This window comes from Acanthopagrus latus, chromosome 5 (assembly GCF_904848185.1).
Source record: "Acanthopagrus latus isolate v.2019 chromosome 5, fAcaLat1.1, whole genome shotgun sequence".
NCBI classification, from domain to species: domain Eukaryota; kingdom Metazoa; phylum Chordata; class Actinopteri; order Spariformes; family Sparidae; genus Acanthopagrus; species Acanthopagrus latus.
Window position 1 is genome coordinate 7,344,661 of NC_051043.1, and position 19,962 is coordinate 7,364,622.

The window sequence follows — 19,962 nt, forward strand, 5'->3', positions numbered from 1 at the left end:
TCAGCCACCCATTTTGAGACATAAAGTTAGATTAAGTTTTATTGGCATGAATGTTTCAGTTACATTATTGCCAGAGCTTAATTACAAATTACTGAACGATTACATTTTACACAAGAGACCTAAATACATAATTACGAGATATATTTTATGTCTAATACTGCTCTACTCAGGTAGAAGTACCGATACTTGTGTAAAAAAAAGGACTCTTATAAAAGTAAAAAGCACTGATTCAACTTCTTTACTCAACTAAAGGTAATAAAGTACAGGCTCTGAAGTCAACTCAAAGTGTAAAAGTTGAAAGTATCTCTTTCCTCAAGGACATTTCTACCAGCCATCTGTATGCAAAGCTAACTGAACCTCATGCATATTAATATAAATCAAAAACTATCAAATTTAAAGGTAGAATCTGTAGGATTTGTCCAAGCTGTTTCTTAAATGCACCAAAAAGATGGTTGATTGTTGAGTCTCATTCCTCATTAAAATTGTGGAAATAACGTCTTATCACATCAGTTTGGGCTCCCAACTCTTGGATTGTGCTGTACTGGCTGTATGCAACCATTTTTTTTATTATTATTTTTTTAAATGTTCTCTGTTGCTGTGGAGTTCCAGTGTCTTTTGTGAACTTAAGAGCTATGATTTTATCCATACACAGGCAGGAGCTGTTTACAGCATATGTTTAGGCTGGTTTATTTCCTGCATACTGTAGAGGATATTTTTTCCTCTTCTTGTCATTTTAGCCACTATAACAATGTCTTACACTGTTATGTGTTAATACTAGGTTTGTATTATTAAATGTGTTGACAGTGTGCATGATAAACCCCAGTTACACATAAATGTTAAACTTGAATTGAAGATAAAAATGACACTTCGATAAGGTCTTGAAACTATTTCTACACACTGATGGTGGCATTTTTAAGACTCTGGCGACATCTGTCTGTATCATTCATGGTACAATAGGAAATCCACACAGTTCTTCCCAGGGCCACTAAGAGGCAGTGTGCCACAGCTTATCATGTGACTGACCACTGCATAACAAAGTCTGACAAAATGAGACAAGAGGATAAGATGTTTTTGGCAAAATGCATCTAGTTCCCTGATTTTTGGAAAGAAGGTATACTCATTAAAAAACAAAACAAATGTGGCTAAATTTCCATCTAATTCTATTACATACGTTCAAAGGAAAGGATGTAATCTTTTGCAATGGTTTTTTTTTTATTTTTTTTTTTTTATCATGGGGACCCAATATGTCCAAATGAAATAACTAGATATGTGACTTATTACAAGAGACATAATAAATTGTTTGAAAAGCATTACACTTATGTCTAATACCTGTAATATGTCTAATATGTCATGTCATGTCATTGTCATAACTGCTTATCCCTTTCCATGGGGTTGCGGGGTGTTGCTGTTGGAGCCAATCCCAGCCTTGTCTCAGGGCGAGGGCAGGGTGCTCCCTGGATAAGTCGCCAGCTCATCGCAGGGCCCTCACTGATGAGCTATGTGCGGTTCAGTATCTCACTCAAGGACACTTCGACATGCGGCTCATCTCTGCACGTTGAGCTACAGCCGCTCCATGTCTAGTATATCATGTTTTAGTAGGAATTGCCTGAACTTTACATGTGATAAGTGAATAACACATGACGCTTTTGTTAAAGTTATTCAATTGATAAAACTCTGAACTTTTGGATTATCTGTAACACTTAACATTGAACTGTCATAAAATGCGTCACTGTTTTTGGCAAATTATGCTTTTTAGATTGTAGACTGTGTTGTAAGAAGTATCCTCAAAGTCATACTCATAATGTTAAATGTTACTGTGGTAAAAACAAAGTCACCATGACGAATTTGAGCAAAAATCTCAAAGTAACTGATATGTATAATGTTTAAGTATCAAAAGCAATTCTCTCACAAAAAAATTTGATACAATAGTAAAAGTAAGTCATACCCATATTTATGTGTATGTATACATCATCATTTTAAAATGTGCTACTATGGCTCCAATTCAGCATACAATCTGGTAAGTAACTAGTAACTAAAGTATCAAAATAAATGCAGGTGAGTAAAAAGTACAATATTTGCCTCTGAAATGTAGTGGAGTGAAAGTATAATGTAGTGGAAAATGGAGTACAAGTACCTAATTTAAGTACAGTACTTGGGTGATAACACACAATGTTAGGAAAGTAACCAAAAGTCATATGTTAAATATAACGCTAAAATATTACAACGGTATGACTGTTACAAACACAAAATAGTACTTGAGTAAAAGTCTACAGGCATCTGATATTAAATGGACTTAATGATCAGAATCTGTGTTTTTTAATGTAATTGCTCATAAATTAATTGCAAAATGTGTTATTTTGGCATGCAATCATATACATACAGCATGCAAATACAAAGTAACAGGTAACTTCAGTTATCAAATCAGTTACAAAATGTTGCGGCATAAAACCACTGATATGTAGTATGCTGATGTATAAATTTTACAGAAAATGGAAATACTCCAGTTAAAGTAGTAAGATTAAGTACAGTATTTGAGTAAATGTTCTTCGTTACATTCCATCACTGAAAAAAAAGAAAAAAAGAAGCAGAAATAAAATACCCCAGTAAAAAAGTATCTAAAAAATGTACTTTAGTAAAGTACTTGAGTAAATGTACTTAGTTACATTCCATCACCGCCACTTAGCAACATTACAGACAGAGACGGCACAAAAATGCCAAGTGCTGTGTGTTCAGATGTGAAGCTGTCAGTGTCATAAACTGATGTTTCTTTAAACATGGTGGCTCTTGTTTCTCCTCTGGACTGCGGTTCCTCCGACTCACGGTGTCACTGTGGAGCTGCTGGTTGTTGCCTCCTGCTGTCCAACGGGACGACGGACTCCAGAGGCAAAGAGCGACGCGACCTTTGGTTGCTGATCTCACGGCCAACCTGTTAAATATTTATCTTGGATGGCGGAGCTGAGAGACGCCTCTGGACACAGAGTGCAGGAATCCAGCGGGCGTCTGCAGACTAATGTGTCATGATGAGGAAGCATGGGAGGGGGAACACACAGATAAACCTCTTGGGAAGCTTAACAGAAGCTGAGCAGAGCCTGTAGTTGCAGGAGTACAGCTGATCTGATGTGGACTTCCGTTGGCTTTGCTGCAAGGTTTTCCTCATACTGGGTGAGTAAAGTGAGGCCTGGTAACTGGAACACAACATGGAAATACTGAGACTTCCCTGAGGCGCTCAACTGTTACTGTGTGCATGCATTAGAAATTCATTTAAAGGAACTCCTCTGAATGAAAGACTGAGTGAGGATGAACTGACAGGTGAGCACAACATCATATACATCATAGGCAGGGCTCCAGACTGCCTTTTGTTTCTGATCTGAATATGACAGACTCAACATCTGACAGTGGACAGAGCATGCTATTATAATATGTGTGTCACTCCTATTTATTGGGATGGGGATGAAAATCGCCTCCTCCTCCTTTCCACGTAAAACACTGGAGGGCGGTGCCACTGAGCCAGTGCCTGTATGAGAATCTCTATTATTTCCAGCTGCGGATGGAAACTATTACTGAGTGCCTTCTCCCTGATGAGCTGTAGTGTGCTTGCTCCCTCTCTCTCTCTCTCTGACATACACACACAACACAACACACACACACACACACACACACACACACACACATTCACACGCCTACAGACGTTCGGTCAAACATCCAGACCCTCGCTGAATCATTCACCAAAGATAAAAGACACCCTGTTGGCCTGAGAAAGAGAAAGAGAAAGAGGGAGGGAGAGAGAGAGGAGCAGCCGCGATTCCCTCCTTCTTTTTCATTCACTTCCTCTCCCTCCGTCTGCACTGAGGAGACCTCACTGCTCAGCCTGCACTCGCCTGTAAGTACTGTACAACTTGTGCTGCCACTTTACACCATGACTAGAGAGGGTATAGAAGTAGATATTCACAGTTTAAGAATTTTTCTGTCACTTTAATGAGCTTGACTTGGTGATTCCTGCTTTTATTGGAAAGCAAACACACATTTGAGCATCATGTTGTTTTCCTTCATCAACCAGTTTATCACTGGAAACCATGCAGACAAACCAGATCTGTCACTGTTGTCATTTTTCCTCATTTTCTCAGAAAGTCATTGAGCAACAGTTGTATGTAAAGGGCGGTTATGAGGAGGACTTTGCCTCAGTAGATGCCAATCTTTTACTGTCCGTGCTTCAGAAGACGGTTATCAGACCTTTGTCCCAAGAAAGCTGTTGCGTCTCTAGTTGCTGTTTTGGTCTAAAACATTTAATCGTGTGAATGTTTCCCTGTCAGAAAATCCCTCAATCATTTGTTTGTTATGCTTTTTTTTTTTTTTTTTTTAAATAAGCATCCTCAGAGCAGAATGTCCCACGAGGATTTGTTTTTCGCCCTCTCATCCTGGGACACTCACAGCTGAGGAAAATGTTGTTTACCGCTAAAATAAACCCAGATGCTTTTGCGTTGTTCCCAGAGAAATTCCACATGTGCTCCGTCAGAGTACAACCTGTGGTATGAATGACACACACCGCACTGAGCTCCTTGTTAGGCTTTACCTGCCTGTATCTCTTCAGCTAAATCCTCTTTACCCTGTGATTTTTTGCAGACTTGCTGTCCCTTGTTCCCTTCGAGGGGTAATCACCAGCTTGGTTACACTTTTTAAAATTTTTTTTTTAAAGTCATCATGTCATGTAGTTGTTGATTACATAACAGATTTATGTCATAGTTTATGCATTTTTAATGAGCCTCTGTAGCGACGGACTGGCACATACCACTCAGTGTGAAAGGACAGTTAACAGGGTGGTAAAGGTCCGAGGGACGGAGGTAAAACATCATGTGTCTTTTCTCCTCCTCTGACAATGTTTCACTGTGATTAAAAAAAAAAAAAAAAAAAAAGGGAGTCGGAATTGGTGAAGCCTTGTGTTTGTTTAGCGGAGACAAAGTGAACAAGGATCCAGTGTGAGGGAGAGGTGTCAGGTCCTGGGCCAAAGCTGCAATCGCCTCTTGCGTGATGACCTCATTTTGCTGCAGAGTGACAGGGTGTCAGATGTGGTCACAGCGGGGTGAAAGTCTGCTCCAGCGGGACACAGATTATTATGAGAGTACCCTCCGCCTGATGCCTGAAGCAGCGCTACCCAGCATGCCCCTCAGGTTCAGCAGCTCAACTGTTTGGCAAAAACAAGCCTGTCAGGAGTACAGGCTCAGTAAATGGATATCTGCCCCGAGTTACGCTCTACCAAGCCAGACCACTAAATTATTAAAAAAAAGAGCTGAGTCCTTCAATTTCATGTTGGTAGTGGCCAACACACACACACGCACACACACACACACACTTTTAAACTATTGACTAGCCTCTGTTAAATGTTATTCTTTGTTTCTTTGTCCTGTCTTCTGTTTACTGCTACAACCAACAGTAAACATGAGCAGGCGACTGGATCTCCCACCTTGTCACTGGCCTACCTGCTGCACCCTCAGTGCCAAAACAAGCCTGTCAGCATGTTAGATTTCAGGTTGTGCGTTGTTTGTCATCGCTGGCAAGAACTGCGGGCAAACAGGAAATCCTGCTTTTATTTGGGCAAGTTTTGTGTGCAAGAGCAGCGGTGGGATTTAAGAATTGTGCCTCATTGCTCTTTGAATGTTTTCAGCTCTGTGGTTTGAAGAGTCACCCAACCAGAATTTGAATGTTGACCGACTTATCTGTGCTCATACTGCATCTCCTAGTTTGAATAATTTGATCATCGTCCAGTCATCCAGTTACTTGTCAGTCTTGTTTTCATATGTAAGTGGAGACTGGCAACTCACATTGTGGGAACCAACAACTGTGTGGGGACCAAAATGCTGACTGTAAAATTTAGGGTCAGGACTTGAATTAAGGTTGATGTATGTGTGTGTGTGTGTGTGTGTGTGTGTGTGTGTGTTATTCAAGTTCTGAATTCTGAGTATTTAGAGAGCATAAATAACATGTCAATATAGTTGTAATTTACTTTTACTTGTAATTTTGATCTTTAGATAAATTTCATTGAGAAAATTACTTTGAATCCTCAAGAAACATTAAATGGCAGATACTTAAACTGTTTTACCCAAGTACTTTTTGTATGGGTCCAGATTCTAATTATCAGAAAATGTAAATAACATGTACAAATACATTCTAATGAACTTTGTAACTTGTAATTTCTTTACTTAAGGGTTACTTCTTTGTTCACCACAACTTTAGTAACTAATTACTTTGCAGATTTAGAGAGCATAAATAACAAGTCAACATATTTGTAATTTACTTGATTTGATCCTAAATACTACATACATTTATTGTCAGAAAATGTATTTTGACACTTGTAGCAAATTTATAAATTGATGTAATTATTATTATCTGCAATCAGTTTAACAACAACAACAAAAAAATTCTAGTAATCAGAAAGATGTTTGGTAAATGGCCAGGCCTGTAATCGACCCTTAGTATACATGTAAAAAAGTGTGTTTAAGTCTGACTTTGACACTTAAATACATTTATAAGTCAACACTTTTAACATTCAGTTAAACAGTCCAGTGTGTGTGATCATGAGAGAGACATCAGCAGGACCTGTCCTATAAGGTGTAGAGTAATGACCCCAAAACACTTCCAGAGCTACTGGAACAGAAAGAACCTTTGCAGGCCTTTGCAATCGCACATAAACACACACACACACAAGCAGAGGGAGGCATGGGAGAGATAAAGTTAAGAGGGGGTGTCATGGAGTCACTGGGCACTGTCTGGGGAGGTGGAGGTGATGAACTATTTTCATTCCCCTGGTTAACCCTGCACTGTGAAATATCACCTTATCACAACAATAGGGCTGCTCCACTGAAGGAGGTGCCCTGAACTGACAAGCCAAGAGCAGGGGGCCGAAGTGGGGTTGCTATGGTGATGCCTGTCAACCGGGAAGTTGTCCGCGGAGGCAGGCAGAGCGAGGGCTGGGAAAGAAAGAGAGAGAGAGAGAGAAAGAAAGAGAGAGAGGGAGACAGGGAGACAGAGCGATTATGTGTCCTGGTTAGTTTGAGAGAAAGAGCAGGGTCGAGTGTGCAGCGTGGTTTACGTGCAGGAAGTCAGGAGGAGGCGTGAGTTCCCTTGTTGCTGTCTCTTTTAAGGTGAGTACACTCTTTCCCATGGGATTAAACGCACAGGGAGTGATCTTAACATTGAAAGTGTAGAAACTTGTGTCTGCTCAGCTGCTGTTTAAGGTGGAGCAACCTGTCAGCCTGCTCCACAGGATTAATGCCTCAGACTTACCCATGAGTGCATTGTGTTGAAGGCGGGATGTTTTTTTTAACAGGTTCACACATTTGATAGGTGCAGTTTGGAGGTTGTAACAGACCTGTCGGGCTTTTGGGCAAGTGGTGGCAGGAACAGCTGTGAGCTACAGCTGGAGAGACAGAAACATAGAGAAAGGGTTACAGTGACAGTGTTTCCTAACATGTCATTCCTCATTGCTCTGCCCGGCTGCTATGTGTGCACCAGCAACAGAGCTCCAGAGAGTCAGAGGAAATCAGGTGTTCTCTCAGAGAACTTTCCCTTCCTTTGCTGCAGATTCTAAGTGGTAATGACCTGAAATCAGGACGGTGCAGTCATCACCGGTGGCTCCCCTTACTGTCAGGGTGATTTCTACAGCCGGCTCTGATTCCCTTTGTGATATTACTGAGGGTCTGAGCTGCCAGTCCTCATATCCACAGGCTACACTCAGCTTTAGAGATGCGAAACGACAGGCATGAGGATTTGTGTGATGTGTCCGCAGCTCCTGTGATCTCAGTGTGCATTTTCTCATGCTTCGCCTGACACATCGTGTTACAGTTTAACGTCCACAAATCTTAAATGATGTACAGTGTGTTTGTTGTAAGAACAAATCTGATAAAACTGCACAGCAATCCGGCTCCTCTTGAAAAGAGAGGCTCTGATTTATGACCCTGCTGCTCCTCCTGAGAACACATCTCCATTGACAAGAAACACGCATGCCGGCTCCTCCTGTTGCTCCGACTGGAGGAGCACCATACAAGGAGGTGAAATACTTCTCTCCTGATAAATGTGTGTATCCCCCAATAACTGCATATCATAAACTTCCCACTGCAGGACCTTGTATGGGCTGCATGTGCACATCTGCTAAGTTGCAGAAGGGCAGCGTGGCTGTGTGATCAACCTCACAGGACCTCTAACGTCTCTCACATAGCTGCAGAGTGACTCATTGAATGTGTTTAGAAATAAATGCCCCTTTTATTTATTCACCAAATGTGCTTGTAATTACCCTCTCACTATTTTTTTAAAGCAGGATTCCTTCGGTTTTTACGACCGCGTTATGTAACTTCTTGGGCCGCAGTAACATCTTGTACGTGCAAATTGGTGATAAGACTTTACCCTTCTGTCTGTCATGTCAGCTGATCTCCGGGAAATACACACTTCATCAGATGGTCTGAATCTGTTTGTTTCCACATGTATAATCTATAATCTACATGTGAGGAAAAGCTAATCACCGATGAAGTCACACATATAAATGTAAATTTATTATGTTGAAATTTTCAAATTTTAGATGACATGTCAAGAAACAAAGAAGTCAATCACATATTAGATATTTGAAAATGTAAGTCTCACATGTTAGTAATTTCAATTCATATGTGAGAAAAAATTAATTATCGGTCAAAGTCCAAACGTCAAGTTCATTTTTTTTTCTTTCATTTTTTTCTGATTTTAGTCAACATGTGAAAATATTCAGTTCACTTATGACAAGGCAAAGTTCCTTTGATGGTTGTACAATGTAACTCAGAGTATTTAGGGTCAAATGTAGTGCCAGTCAGTATTTACCCAAACAAAATTACCACCTTAAGCAAATACTCATATTCTGTGCAGTTTCCTTCATGTATGTTGCAAGGACTTAGATCCCTTCACTGGACTGTGAGCAGTAGTTTCCACGTCATGGAGTCAATGATTAACTCACCACCCTGCACACAGAAGCAGAGAACAACACTTATGCTAATGAATGGCTATCTGTTCACAAGTGACAGTTTTATTCTTTTTAATTTAAGTCTCAGGACATCCAGTCACTGCTCATTACTGACACATTCTCCACCGTCACTCTCTTGTATAGATGATTTATTGATGAATTGATGAATTGATGATTCCTCCGACCACAAATCTTTGCTTTCCTGACGGTGCGCTAACAGATCGCAGAAGTTCATGGGTCAACACTGTGACGGTTATTCATTAGGGTATGTGTGGTCACCTTGACAGCCCTGTTCTCAGCGAGAACAATGTAAGAAGCTCTGCATGCTGTGAAGAAGGAGGTCAGCATGGGTCAGGGTCTGTTCAGAGAAACCTGGTTGCATCCTTCTATGGAAGAGGCAAATGTGATGACTAATGAATGTTGAGGAATAATGACCTCATAGCCAGTTCTGTCATCAGTTATATGAATGAGAACTGTGGGGTGAATTGTTTTATCTCTTCACACATTTCTAAGGTTTGCCAATATTGGGATGTTTTTTTGCATGTCTATGTTGCTATTCCTGGTTGTGGAAACCTCCCATTGTGATTCACAGGAATCACAGGGGTGTGGTGAAGTTCAGTGACCTTGTAGCTGCTGAGTAGGTCTGCTCTGGCTCAGCAACTTCAGATAAAAGTCTAGTTCCTCATCCGCTCCTAATGGGTAAAAAAGGAGAACAGAAAATCCCTTATTTAATTTTTTTACAATGTACCAAATATTCAAAGGGACAGTTCACCCCAGGATACTTTTAAAACATACGTTTTTTCCCTCTTACCTCTTTATCTAGATTGTTTTGTGGATGTCTGTACTCTGCAATACAATCGAACTAGATGGCAAAAGACTAGATGACCAAATATAATCCACAGACCTTGTTGTGAGCAGTTTCATGTAGGGACTACTTTCTTTCTACTAAACTACACCTGGCAACCACTTTATCATGGAGGAGGAAGTGTGCATCTACTCATGGACAACAGGCTAGCTAACTAAGCCAGCTAATGTTACAGCTCAGCTGAGGAAGACACCAATAATGTTCCGTGCTGTCATGCACATGGGTCTCTCATACATGGTTAGAATCAGGAGAACCTGAAGGAACTCTGAGGATATTTGAGAAACCTTGCTCACTGAACTGTCCCCCTCCGTACTGTGAGCTAACTTTTAAACAGTAAAACACATCAAATGGTTTAAATTGACATTAACTTGGTGTGATAACTGACAAGTTTACACGTTAAAGTGTAAACTATTTAGCTTTACTGTTTCTAAAGTTTAAGCGAACTCTGGCAATGATCCCAACAGCATCATTAGAGCAGCAGCTAATGCTAGCTTCAGCTATGTTAGCTTCCAAAAAGGAGAGTTTAAAGGTTCTACAGATAGACTGTTCCTTCTGTGCAGTGATGCGGTTGGCGACTGTAGTTGAGTAGAAAGAAAATACTTCCACCATGAAACCGCTCACAACAAGGTCTGTGGATTTTCTTGGTAATGTCTCATGATTTTGGGAAAGAGATATTGCTGTGATATTTTCTCAAATGTATTTTTGGCTGACATCATATGGCCAATATATCCAAACTCATACCAAAACAATGTTCATGGATAAATATCACAAGAGAAAAAAAAAGTGCTTTTAATTTTGGGGTGATCTGTCCCTTTAATTTGATGGTGATGATGGAGTTGCTAGACTTCTGTTCCATGGATCAGTTTCCAGAGTTTAACATCTGGCTCAGTGCTCGAGAGGCCGGATGAGTTTCCTGGGGACAGAGGCAGAGATTTCCATACTAAAATCCCCTGATTCTCATTTTCAGCGTCCTCAGTTACCCTGTGATGGACTAAATGTAAAACATTCGTCGAAAGCAACATAGAACACGCTTCTGGCTTTTAGTTCGGAGTTTTAGGATGCTGCATGTTTTGAAAGTCTGAAGTGGACATCATCTCATCCTCAGTGATGATAAGAATGGGCCTTTTACGGCAATGTTTTTCCTTCCATCATGAAACTGATCTAGTGGTGATAATGAACCTCTGACCTAGCAGGGGTTTAAATTGTAAATACATGGGCTATAAAGTTTATGTATTTCAGAAAGATAGCATCAAGGCCTTTACACACCACCAGCTCTAAAATCCCAGTCTCCATGTAAAACTTAACGCTTCCTCTGCTGTTGAGTCTCAGTAATTACATAAGAATGCTCTGGGCGTTCGGAGCAAACCCAGAGAGAGCCAGACTTCTGGACAGGGATTTTCTTGCTAGATATCGACCCTGATTTTTCCTTATTAGGTAGGATTGTGTTTGGTGCTCTCAAAGGGGGAATGCGTGCGCTGCTGGAGGATTTCTCTGTTGGATTAACCTCCCCAAGGAAATGAGACACAGAGGCAGTGTTATGACATGAGCTTACTCATCAGGAGGATGAAGCAGAGCTTTTCAGTTTGTTAGCCTCTCTGAGTGGTAACAGTTCAAATGTCAACTCAATATTAATGTAGTGAAAACAAAAAGTGGTCCATAACTCTAATAATGTAAAGCATAATAGATTTATATTATTTATGTATTTTTTTGTATTATGTATATTATATCTATGTTTACATGAGAACAACATTTCTGTCCCACAGGGAATAATGAGGGTCAAGTTCTTGTTGTTACAGCCTTGCTTACACTGCATGAATCTCTATTTAATGAACAGCACTAAATATCTTCCTAACAGCTATATGGTGCTAAGGAAAACCCTGGCAGCGCTGGAAACACAAATAGGTTGTAGCTACACATCATTTAATCTAGAAATATTATCTTTTTAAAATACTTATCATGTCTTATTTGATAGACAAAGCTGATTATGCTTCAAATGCAGAGATCTCTACTGAAGTTAGCAGGCTAGCCATCCCTGGCCCATCTTCTCTTGAAATAACAGTTTGTGCCTCAAGCAGAGATAGTCTGAACAGTCAGAAAATGTATCTCTTTTACCATGAATGAAAATTGTGTTGAGCTAAGATGAGATTAAATGTCCTCTTAACTCACTGTAAAACACCCTTTTGTTCAAACTTGACTCGAAGGAAATAAAACTCACCAAAACCATCTCAGATTGTCTTTCCATTGTCACCTCTGTCTTGGTCAAAATAAATCCTCAATTCACCCTGAGGTGTGGACAAAGCCACTGTAAATAGCCTCCATACTGTGTCCAACATCGTCAAACTGACCTTTTTTGGGCTGGCCCCTAGTCTGCTGTCCAGCCATGTTCACTGGGCTGAGCTCGGCTTAGCGGAGCCCTGTTGGCCCCGGAGACTTCCTGTGTGATCCAAGGTCTTGGCCCAGGCAAATTCTAGGGATACTAACTTCATGGCTTAGGGCAAGCAGCGCTAATTTGCTGACGGTAACTAAGCACAGCCTTGTCTTGCATAGCCAGACCTAACTCCACAGCACTGTGTCTGCACCAATTCTCATTGGTATAGGACGGAAAAACCCTCTGCCCGCTGGCATTTAGTGTTAGAGTAAATAACCAGTTGCAGGTGGTTGATGTAGTTTCATGTTTTTGGTTTTTGAAAACAGTAGCAGACAGGAAGGGGTGAATAGGGCGCCTGGTGACATAGTTCATACCAACAGCCTACATTTGGTAATTCAGAGTAGCTCCAGCCAAGCAGGGCAGTAGTCGGTTACTCTATATTTCTGGAGCTGCTTTTGACTCCTAGTCATTAAAGCCTGCTGATTAAACATCTATCAAAGATGCTATGAACTGTAGGAGTTTGAAAAAAGTAGATTTTTTTGAGGGAGGAAAAAGTGCAATCATATTGCACTATGGGAAATGTAGGATCCCAATGTTTTCTTGTTTCATACTCGAGACTAAAAAGTGATGATAACACAGTCTCTGCTGCTTTGATTCTAACCTTTCTGTTTTATTAGACCTGTGCCTTGTGAGTCCATCAACATTATGGAAGTGTTTGGAAGTATTTTCTGTAACCATACACATGATTAAATGCATGGGCATGGAAACACAAGGCAGAGATGTTGAACTGCAGCAGCTGCTGTTGATACATGACTGGCAGCAGTGTGGAGGTGAAAAAGAAGCTCCTTTGTTTCCTCTTCAGAATTTCTGTATCATACAAGCCTTTGTGTAAATGGTTCTTGTTGAAAATGCCAATAAATGACTCATGTAGTTATTTGTTCATCACTGTGATGTGCCCTTTAAAGTGAATGGCAGTCTGCTGAGGAAAGGTCTGGTGTAAATGAGTACCAGCATGTCGAACACATTGTAAATTGGATTATGTTAAGCCATTATTTGTACATGTGGTTTGTTTGCAGTGTTTCCTGTTGTTAGACGGATAATCAGCTGGCTGTGATTGCGTTGGGCGGTGATAGGTCATCTGTTATGCCTGAGCAGTAATGGTATTGTTGCAGACACAATCCTCCGGTTCCCATTTTTTTCCCGTTATGTAACGCGGTTTATTGGGAGATGATGACTCAGATGGAGTGACATCGTCTGGAGACTGGAGCATTGATTCTATCTCTGCTGTAGCCTCCTACCCTTGTGCACAGAGACACAGAGTGCGTTCAGTTTTTCTTGGTCTTGACCACAATGATTATAGACTCTAATGCTCAGCTGCAAATGCCACATGGAAAACTCATCAGTGCAAATTGAATTGGGCAGCCCTCTGCCTGTAGTAGCCTGGCCCACACTTTCTTGCCAAGCTACAAAGCCATAGTTTGCACCACGACAAAATAGCCCAATCCTTATATTAACCCTATTGTTTACTTCTACAACTGATGCGTTTTCCCAACATGAGACCAAGAGCAGTTTTCACTGCAGTTCATGTGCACAAAGACTTGCACATGGGCTGGTGTGGTGGCTCTGCTTTCTATACCAACACTGTTATTATGGGCCATTTAGCCCCTGTAGATGAGAAGTGGCTGCCTCATGCAGGATCGGAAATGGCCTCCCCCTCATTTTCCCCCTGTCTTTGATGTCCAAACAGCAGTGGGCCTAATCTGTTTTTCGGAGGTGCAATTGATTAGGAGCTGTTCTCTGCTTTCAGTAGCCAGCCTCTCCGTCATCCAGCCCCCCCCGCCCCCCAAGTTCAGCTTGTTACAGCATTATATGACTGGGAAAAAATGAGGCGGGCATGTGAGTCACTTATATTGTTTTGGGTGGGTTTTTCCCTTTGTAACATGGAAAAGCGGTGACGGTAACTTTCCCTCTTCAGGATACAACAGGGATGGGATAATGGAACAGATGTCAAAGCTGCCTGGGTGTAAACTGTGATTTATGACAGAGAGGCTTTTACAACAAATGACTCAAAGGGTTAAAAATGGCACCCTGCAAGACTGATTGTAAAAGAGATACTGCAGATTATATTCACAAACACTGATTAGACATGTCAGATAAATAAAAAAAAGAAATATTTTTGTAACTTTTATGCCATGAAAGTATTTTCTCATTCAGTTTGGACTTTGAGCAACAAAGTCCTTGTAAAGCCAATTTTCTCCTTAAGTTAGTTTCATTTTAATAGCAAAAAAGGGCTACAACTATAATTTCATTGTGTAATCTTGTGTTGTATAATCTAATACTCTTGAGGCAGAGCAAGTAAACGATAGAAATGAAGCGAGACACAAAAAAATGCCCAAAACACAAATAAAAAAAATAACATCTTGGTCTTTCTTGCTCTATCGTGAAGGTGCTGAACAGCTTAGTCAATATTCATGATTTTGCAACTCTGGATAATATTATAATGGAAATGAAAGAGGTGTCATTTCAACTAAAAATGCATTTTTGTGTCTTTGCAGATACTTTTGATGTTGGGCGCAAGAATTTGATATCTGTCACACAAGGGCAAAAACAGATCCCATGCAGTCTCAGGTAAAGTCATTTTCTAATCATGGTGAATAAGAACATTCAATCCAGAGGAAAAAAAAAAAAAAACAGTCCAGGAAACACTCATGAGTGTCTCACAAATCAGTTCAGTCCAGTGTCACAACAACATGCCTTTGGTGCAGATAACAGTTCTATCGTTACCACGAGGCACAGGGGCTTTCCCATGACCCCCAGCAGCCACACAGAGAGGACCAAAGCACCTGACTCACATACATAGTGCTCCAATAGAAGAGCTAAACTGGTCGCCATGGGTGGGTGGGGGGAGTAACGAGATCACTATGGAGACCACAAGATCGGTGCTGGCCCTGCTGGACTTTGAGGTTGACATCGACGGCCCCTTCCCAACCTCTCTGGTCCCGGCTCCTCCCCCCTGGCTGGAGAATAGAAAGGCCGGGTGAATAGGGAGTTAATGGGCTCATAATGGTCCTCTCCTGTTTCAGTGCCCCCACTCTGCACCTTGAATGAGGCCTTTCTGCAGTCGTGGCAAGAGAGATGATGAAGTGGGTGGAACACCACTTCCCACTGGTCCTGCTTTAAATAAATTAGGGGCCTTTTCATCACAGGCTCCCCCACAGAGGCCAGTTATTCTCTGGAGAATAGCTCTGCCACTAACAAGTTCACATGACCTCCCATAGAGAGCGGTGTTTGCCCAGAGCCAACAGGAGGACATGACAGGAGCAAAGTTCAGACATTGTTATGTTCATCCATATTTCTCATTTCCTCTATGTATAGCAACGTGCGGACGTGGTCGGGGATCAGAATGGCTCCCGGATCATCTTCTCTGGGGAGCCTGATGGTTCCTCAGGTCAGCAGATCCTAACGTCTCCAGAGCTGACCCATGAGGTTGTCATCTCCCCTGGACTTCCCACACCTCCTCTGAGTCCTTTTCGCTCCACAAGGCAGCCATATGGAGAGTTCAAGGTATGCACAGTGATGTCCTGGAGGCCTTGTTAATAACAATGAGGAATTCAGTAAACAAGTGCTCCTCCCTGTGGAATAATGATGCATCACAGGCTATACATTCAGCCAGGGTCATGTTTTGAACCCATCAGTGTTCCAGATGTCAGTTACTGACAATAACTTTGCCTCTCTCAAGGTAACAGAAGTGAATGGAAGTGGACCAACAGCCCTCAGCTTTGGATCTTATTATGGTCCCTCACAAACACATGGTAAGTTCATTTTCTTTAAAACAAAAGTGATGAGATTTTAAATAGTTAAAATATCCATTGAGCTCCAAGTGATTAATAGAGTTGGAAGTATCCGTTGAAGTGGACGTCCAGAAAAGAAATCCATAAGGAATGCACAGTTGTGGATTTTTGCAGATCTAGAATATTTGGCTGCTAATTTGGGCCAATTGCAGATGATGATACTGATACCGAAGTAAAACACCATCTTATTGGCTGTTCATATCAGTATAAATGTTCATAAATATTTCATTTAATGGCCTTTATTGAACAATGCTGCTCACTGGTAATATCGTTCACCTGAAGAAGATGGTGTCAGTTGAAGTGTAGGCACTGAAAGCAGTGCCAGTAAGTTGTGTATGATATGAATGAACAATAAGAAGAGTTAAACAAGTGTTCTGAAAGGACTGAAAGTGTTAGTTGAAGTGTTAGCATTGACAGCAGTTTCAAAGAAAAGAGATGAATGGGGCCAAAATATCAGATGACATGTAACCAATCAAACAAATTTCAACTGTAGCGATGAAAGCAGTTGAAGTGTAAACCGTAAATTCACTTGAAAATTCAGTTAAAATGTCACACAATAGCTTGGACTTCTCTACAGTGTGAGGCATTCACAGGCTGTATGCTTCACCTAAAATTGACAATTAATCGAAATGAAATAATCACTGAAATATTATTGTGGCGGCTGTAACTCAGGCGGGCTGTCCAATGGCGTCCAGAGCTCCTCCACTTTACCACGCAGCTGGACCCCCACCAGGGAGGAGAGGCTCATCAAGTTCTCAGGAATTGGTCCAGTTGATGAAACGGGCATGCCCATTGCCTCCAGATCGGTAAGACCGAGACACTGATTGTGCTTTTCAAAAGTGCGCACACCTTACAAAAATATCGCAAGGAAATGTATGTTTTCATGTGTGGATTTATTTCGCGCATGGATGAGAATTTCCACATCTGCACACTCCACTGTAGCTGACGTTGTTATGTGCCATACTTCTCACAGTCTCATTTCTCTAGAGTTGTTTATCTTTTGCACCCTCCCTTCTTCTCTTATACCAGAGTGTGAACAAGCCCAGAGACTGGTACAAGAGCATGTTCAGACAGATTCACAAGAAGCCAGAGGGTATGTACTGTACACTCCTCCTCCTCCTCTTCTTCTCACACACACACACACCGGAGAGAATTCCTCTCTGTCAATGTCAGGTACTCCAGAGCCGATCCAGCAAACAGATTACTGCTGAGGCAAAATAAGACATGATGAAAGAGCCCCTAAGTCTTATGTCATTTCTGCTTGTTAGCTCTCACAACAATCCAGGTTCTTATCTCAGCCCCTCCTCAATCTAGCTGTTCATTTGTCTCTATTACACGTTGCGTAATAGAATCACATTCCCTGTTATTTGTGTGGGTAATGGCACCATCACAGCACTGTGGTGGTTTCACTGGATTGCTTTGGATCAGTTTTGTTTTGGACGACTATTTCCAACTCGCTGAAGGGGATTTTTCTTCTTAAACAGTCCTGGAGGAGCACTGTCAGAATGCAGCCCTCTGAGATGCTACTGATGATCTCTGCTGGTGCAAAGACAGGATTTCTTTCTGTAGAGTTCAAACTCTATCTAAAGTAGTTAAAATTAGCCCTACCTCGTCCAAGTGTGACACTAAACGACTCCTCGTACATTAGGACTAGTTCCTGACCAATGCTGGACTTTTGGGGCCAAAGTTGATACCGCTATTAATCAGAATCAGAATCAGAAATACTTTATTGATCCCTGAGGGGAAATTGCTTGTGTTACAGCTCGTCCCATTGGAAACCCTTAGAAAATATGTAGAAAAATAAACATTGCATAAAAATATAATAAATGTACATGTTCTACTAGAAATATATCTATATTTATAGTGCAATAAATAATGCTACAGTTGAAATATGGGTTATTGCACATTATTTGTTGTAATTATTACACGTCATTTGGTTTGCCAACTCAATACAAAATACAGAAGAGAGAAACGAAGCATCCAGAGTTTTGCTACTGACTCAGAGTGTCTGACACTCAGAGCGAGGAGTTGAACAGTTTGATGGCCGCAGGCAGGAATGATTTCCTGTGGCGCTCTGTGGTGCATCTTGTTGGGATCAGTCTAGCACTGAATGTACTCCTGTGGCTGACCACCACATCATGGAGTGGATGGGAGCCATTGTCCAAGATGACATGCAACTTGGACAGTATCTTTCTCTCTGACACCACCGCAATGTCACTGGCCTTGCAGATCAGTCTGTTCAGGCTTTTACTGCTGCTACCATGCCTTGTAAGGGAATAAGAAAAATCTGATATCGATACGCTGGCTGATTTTCTTGTATACATAGAATATATACAGAAACACAGACCTTTTTGCAACTATCCTGCAAATATGGTTATCAAACAGTTCAAGAAAAACTCTTAATAGTCCAATATTCCCCTGAAACAAGAAACTGCACAGGGAATTTAATGATTAGAAATGACTTCAAACATATTTTTCCACTTTGTTCTATCTAACAAAAATTGTCTTCATATCTGCACATATCCAACACATCAGCAACAGGCTAATATCGGCCGGTAATACTGGTCGTCAGATGTATCATTCAGGCTCTAATTAACACATTCATAAAAATAATCAAATTGTAGTAAGATACTGCAAGATACTGAACCTCAAATAGCTCATGATGGCTGTTTGTTATTGTTGGCACCTTGCATGGTAACCTCTGTCACCAGCGCATGAGTGTGTGTGAAGAGGTAAGGTCCTTTTGAGTGGTTGGCAAGACTGCAACAGCGCAATAAAAATGCAGTCCAATTAGGTCTCACTGTAAGAAAGATCCAGAAGAAATGTAAAAGTGTCATATTTAATTTGAATGTGTTGATATAAAGTACTCCAGTATTTGAAGTGCAAATAAATCTTTTCAAATCTTTTTTTGTCCTTGTTTGTCAGAACCTGAGCTGGAGGATTCAGAGCGGTGGTCAGCCGAACGTAAGTGAATCCACCGGAGTCCACGTTGCTGTCCTGTGCAGTATTTATTTATTTTAAGACTGATCTGCTCTGATCCACTGATCTGCAGGGCTCCAGTTATCTGCCAACAGCGAAGAAAGTAATGAAGCGGACAAGAATCTCTTCAGGCTAACACCTTATGGTGCTCTGCCAGACTGGTGAGTTGATCCTGGTTTGATGTAACTGAGCATAGCACGCAACACACAACATCAATCACATCACATATAAACAGACAGACTATCAATCACTCACTTTCGCACCACTGGGCAATTTAATAAAATCTTGAGTCAACCTCAGCTGCATCTTTTCCACTGAGGTAACTTAATTAACCTCTGGGTCTTCACATGCACACAGCAAGGCCCGGAGGCAGATCTCAGACTTGATCTTATTGAAGATATACTGACTGACTTTCTTGCCAAAAATTTATATTGATATTGCTCCTGCCACTGTACTCTGAAAGTGTGAAAATATGTAACTACAGCCTGTTAGCCTAGCCTAGCAAAAAGACTGGAAACAGTGGAATCAACTAGCCTGGCTTCTTCTCGAGTACATGGCAACCTCACGGTGACAAAAATAATTAGATAAGTGAGATATTATGTGTTCATTTGTGAGCTTTAGAGGATCTGCTTGGTGTTTTTTTGTTACCTTCGAACAGAGGCAGACTGTCTGATTCTACCTGTCTCCAGTCTTTGTGCTAAGATAACTGTCTCCTGGCTAGCTTCATGTTTAGCAGACAGATAGAACATCTGTGTCGATCTTGTCCTCCAACTCTCGGCAAGCAAATAAGCATCTCTTTAGTTCACCAACCTTTGACCAATCGAGAGCGGCAGGGATTTTGTGTTTCTGTAGACTTACTCTGAGGTTAGCATGGCCCTGGTTCCCTCAACCAGATCTTTTCAATTGGATTATCGCAGAAAAA

The 19,962-nt window shown here is 41.2% G+C and overlaps 1 protein-coding gene across 10 annotated transcripts in view; it reads left to right on the forward strand.

Moving 5' to 3' along the window:
• The first annotated feature begins 3,065 nt into the window (after window positions 1-3,065).
• The window catches only part of sorbs3 (sorbin and SH3 domain containing 3), a 30,178-nt gene continuing 13,281 nt past the window's right edge, over window positions 3,066-19,962 (forward strand). For 2 of the 10 annotated variants that reach the window (XM_037097468.1, XM_037097469.1), the window contains exons 1-8: window positions 3,600-3,880; window positions 14,766-14,838; window positions 15,586-15,774; window positions 15,950-16,022; window positions 16,734-16,867; window positions 17,091-17,154; window positions 18,987-19,025; window positions 19,114-19,201. In XM_037097468.1, coding sequence (XP_036953363.1) covers window positions 14,827-14,838; window positions 15,586-15,774; window positions 15,950-16,022; window positions 16,734-16,867; window positions 17,091-17,154; window positions 18,987-19,025; window positions 19,114-19,201 — 599 coding nt within the window. In that variant the 5' untranslated portion in view covers window positions 3,600-3,880; window positions 14,766-14,826. Of the gene's footprint in view, window positions 3,163-3,587; window positions 3,881-6,979; window positions 7,137-14,765; window positions 14,839-15,585; window positions 15,775-15,949; window positions 16,023-16,733; window positions 16,868-17,090; window positions 17,155-18,986; window positions 19,026-19,113; window positions 19,202-19,962 lie in introns of those variants that run through there. The other 8 variants (XM_037097463.1, XM_037097471.1, XM_037097467.1 and 5 more) reach the window with 6 other exon arrangements.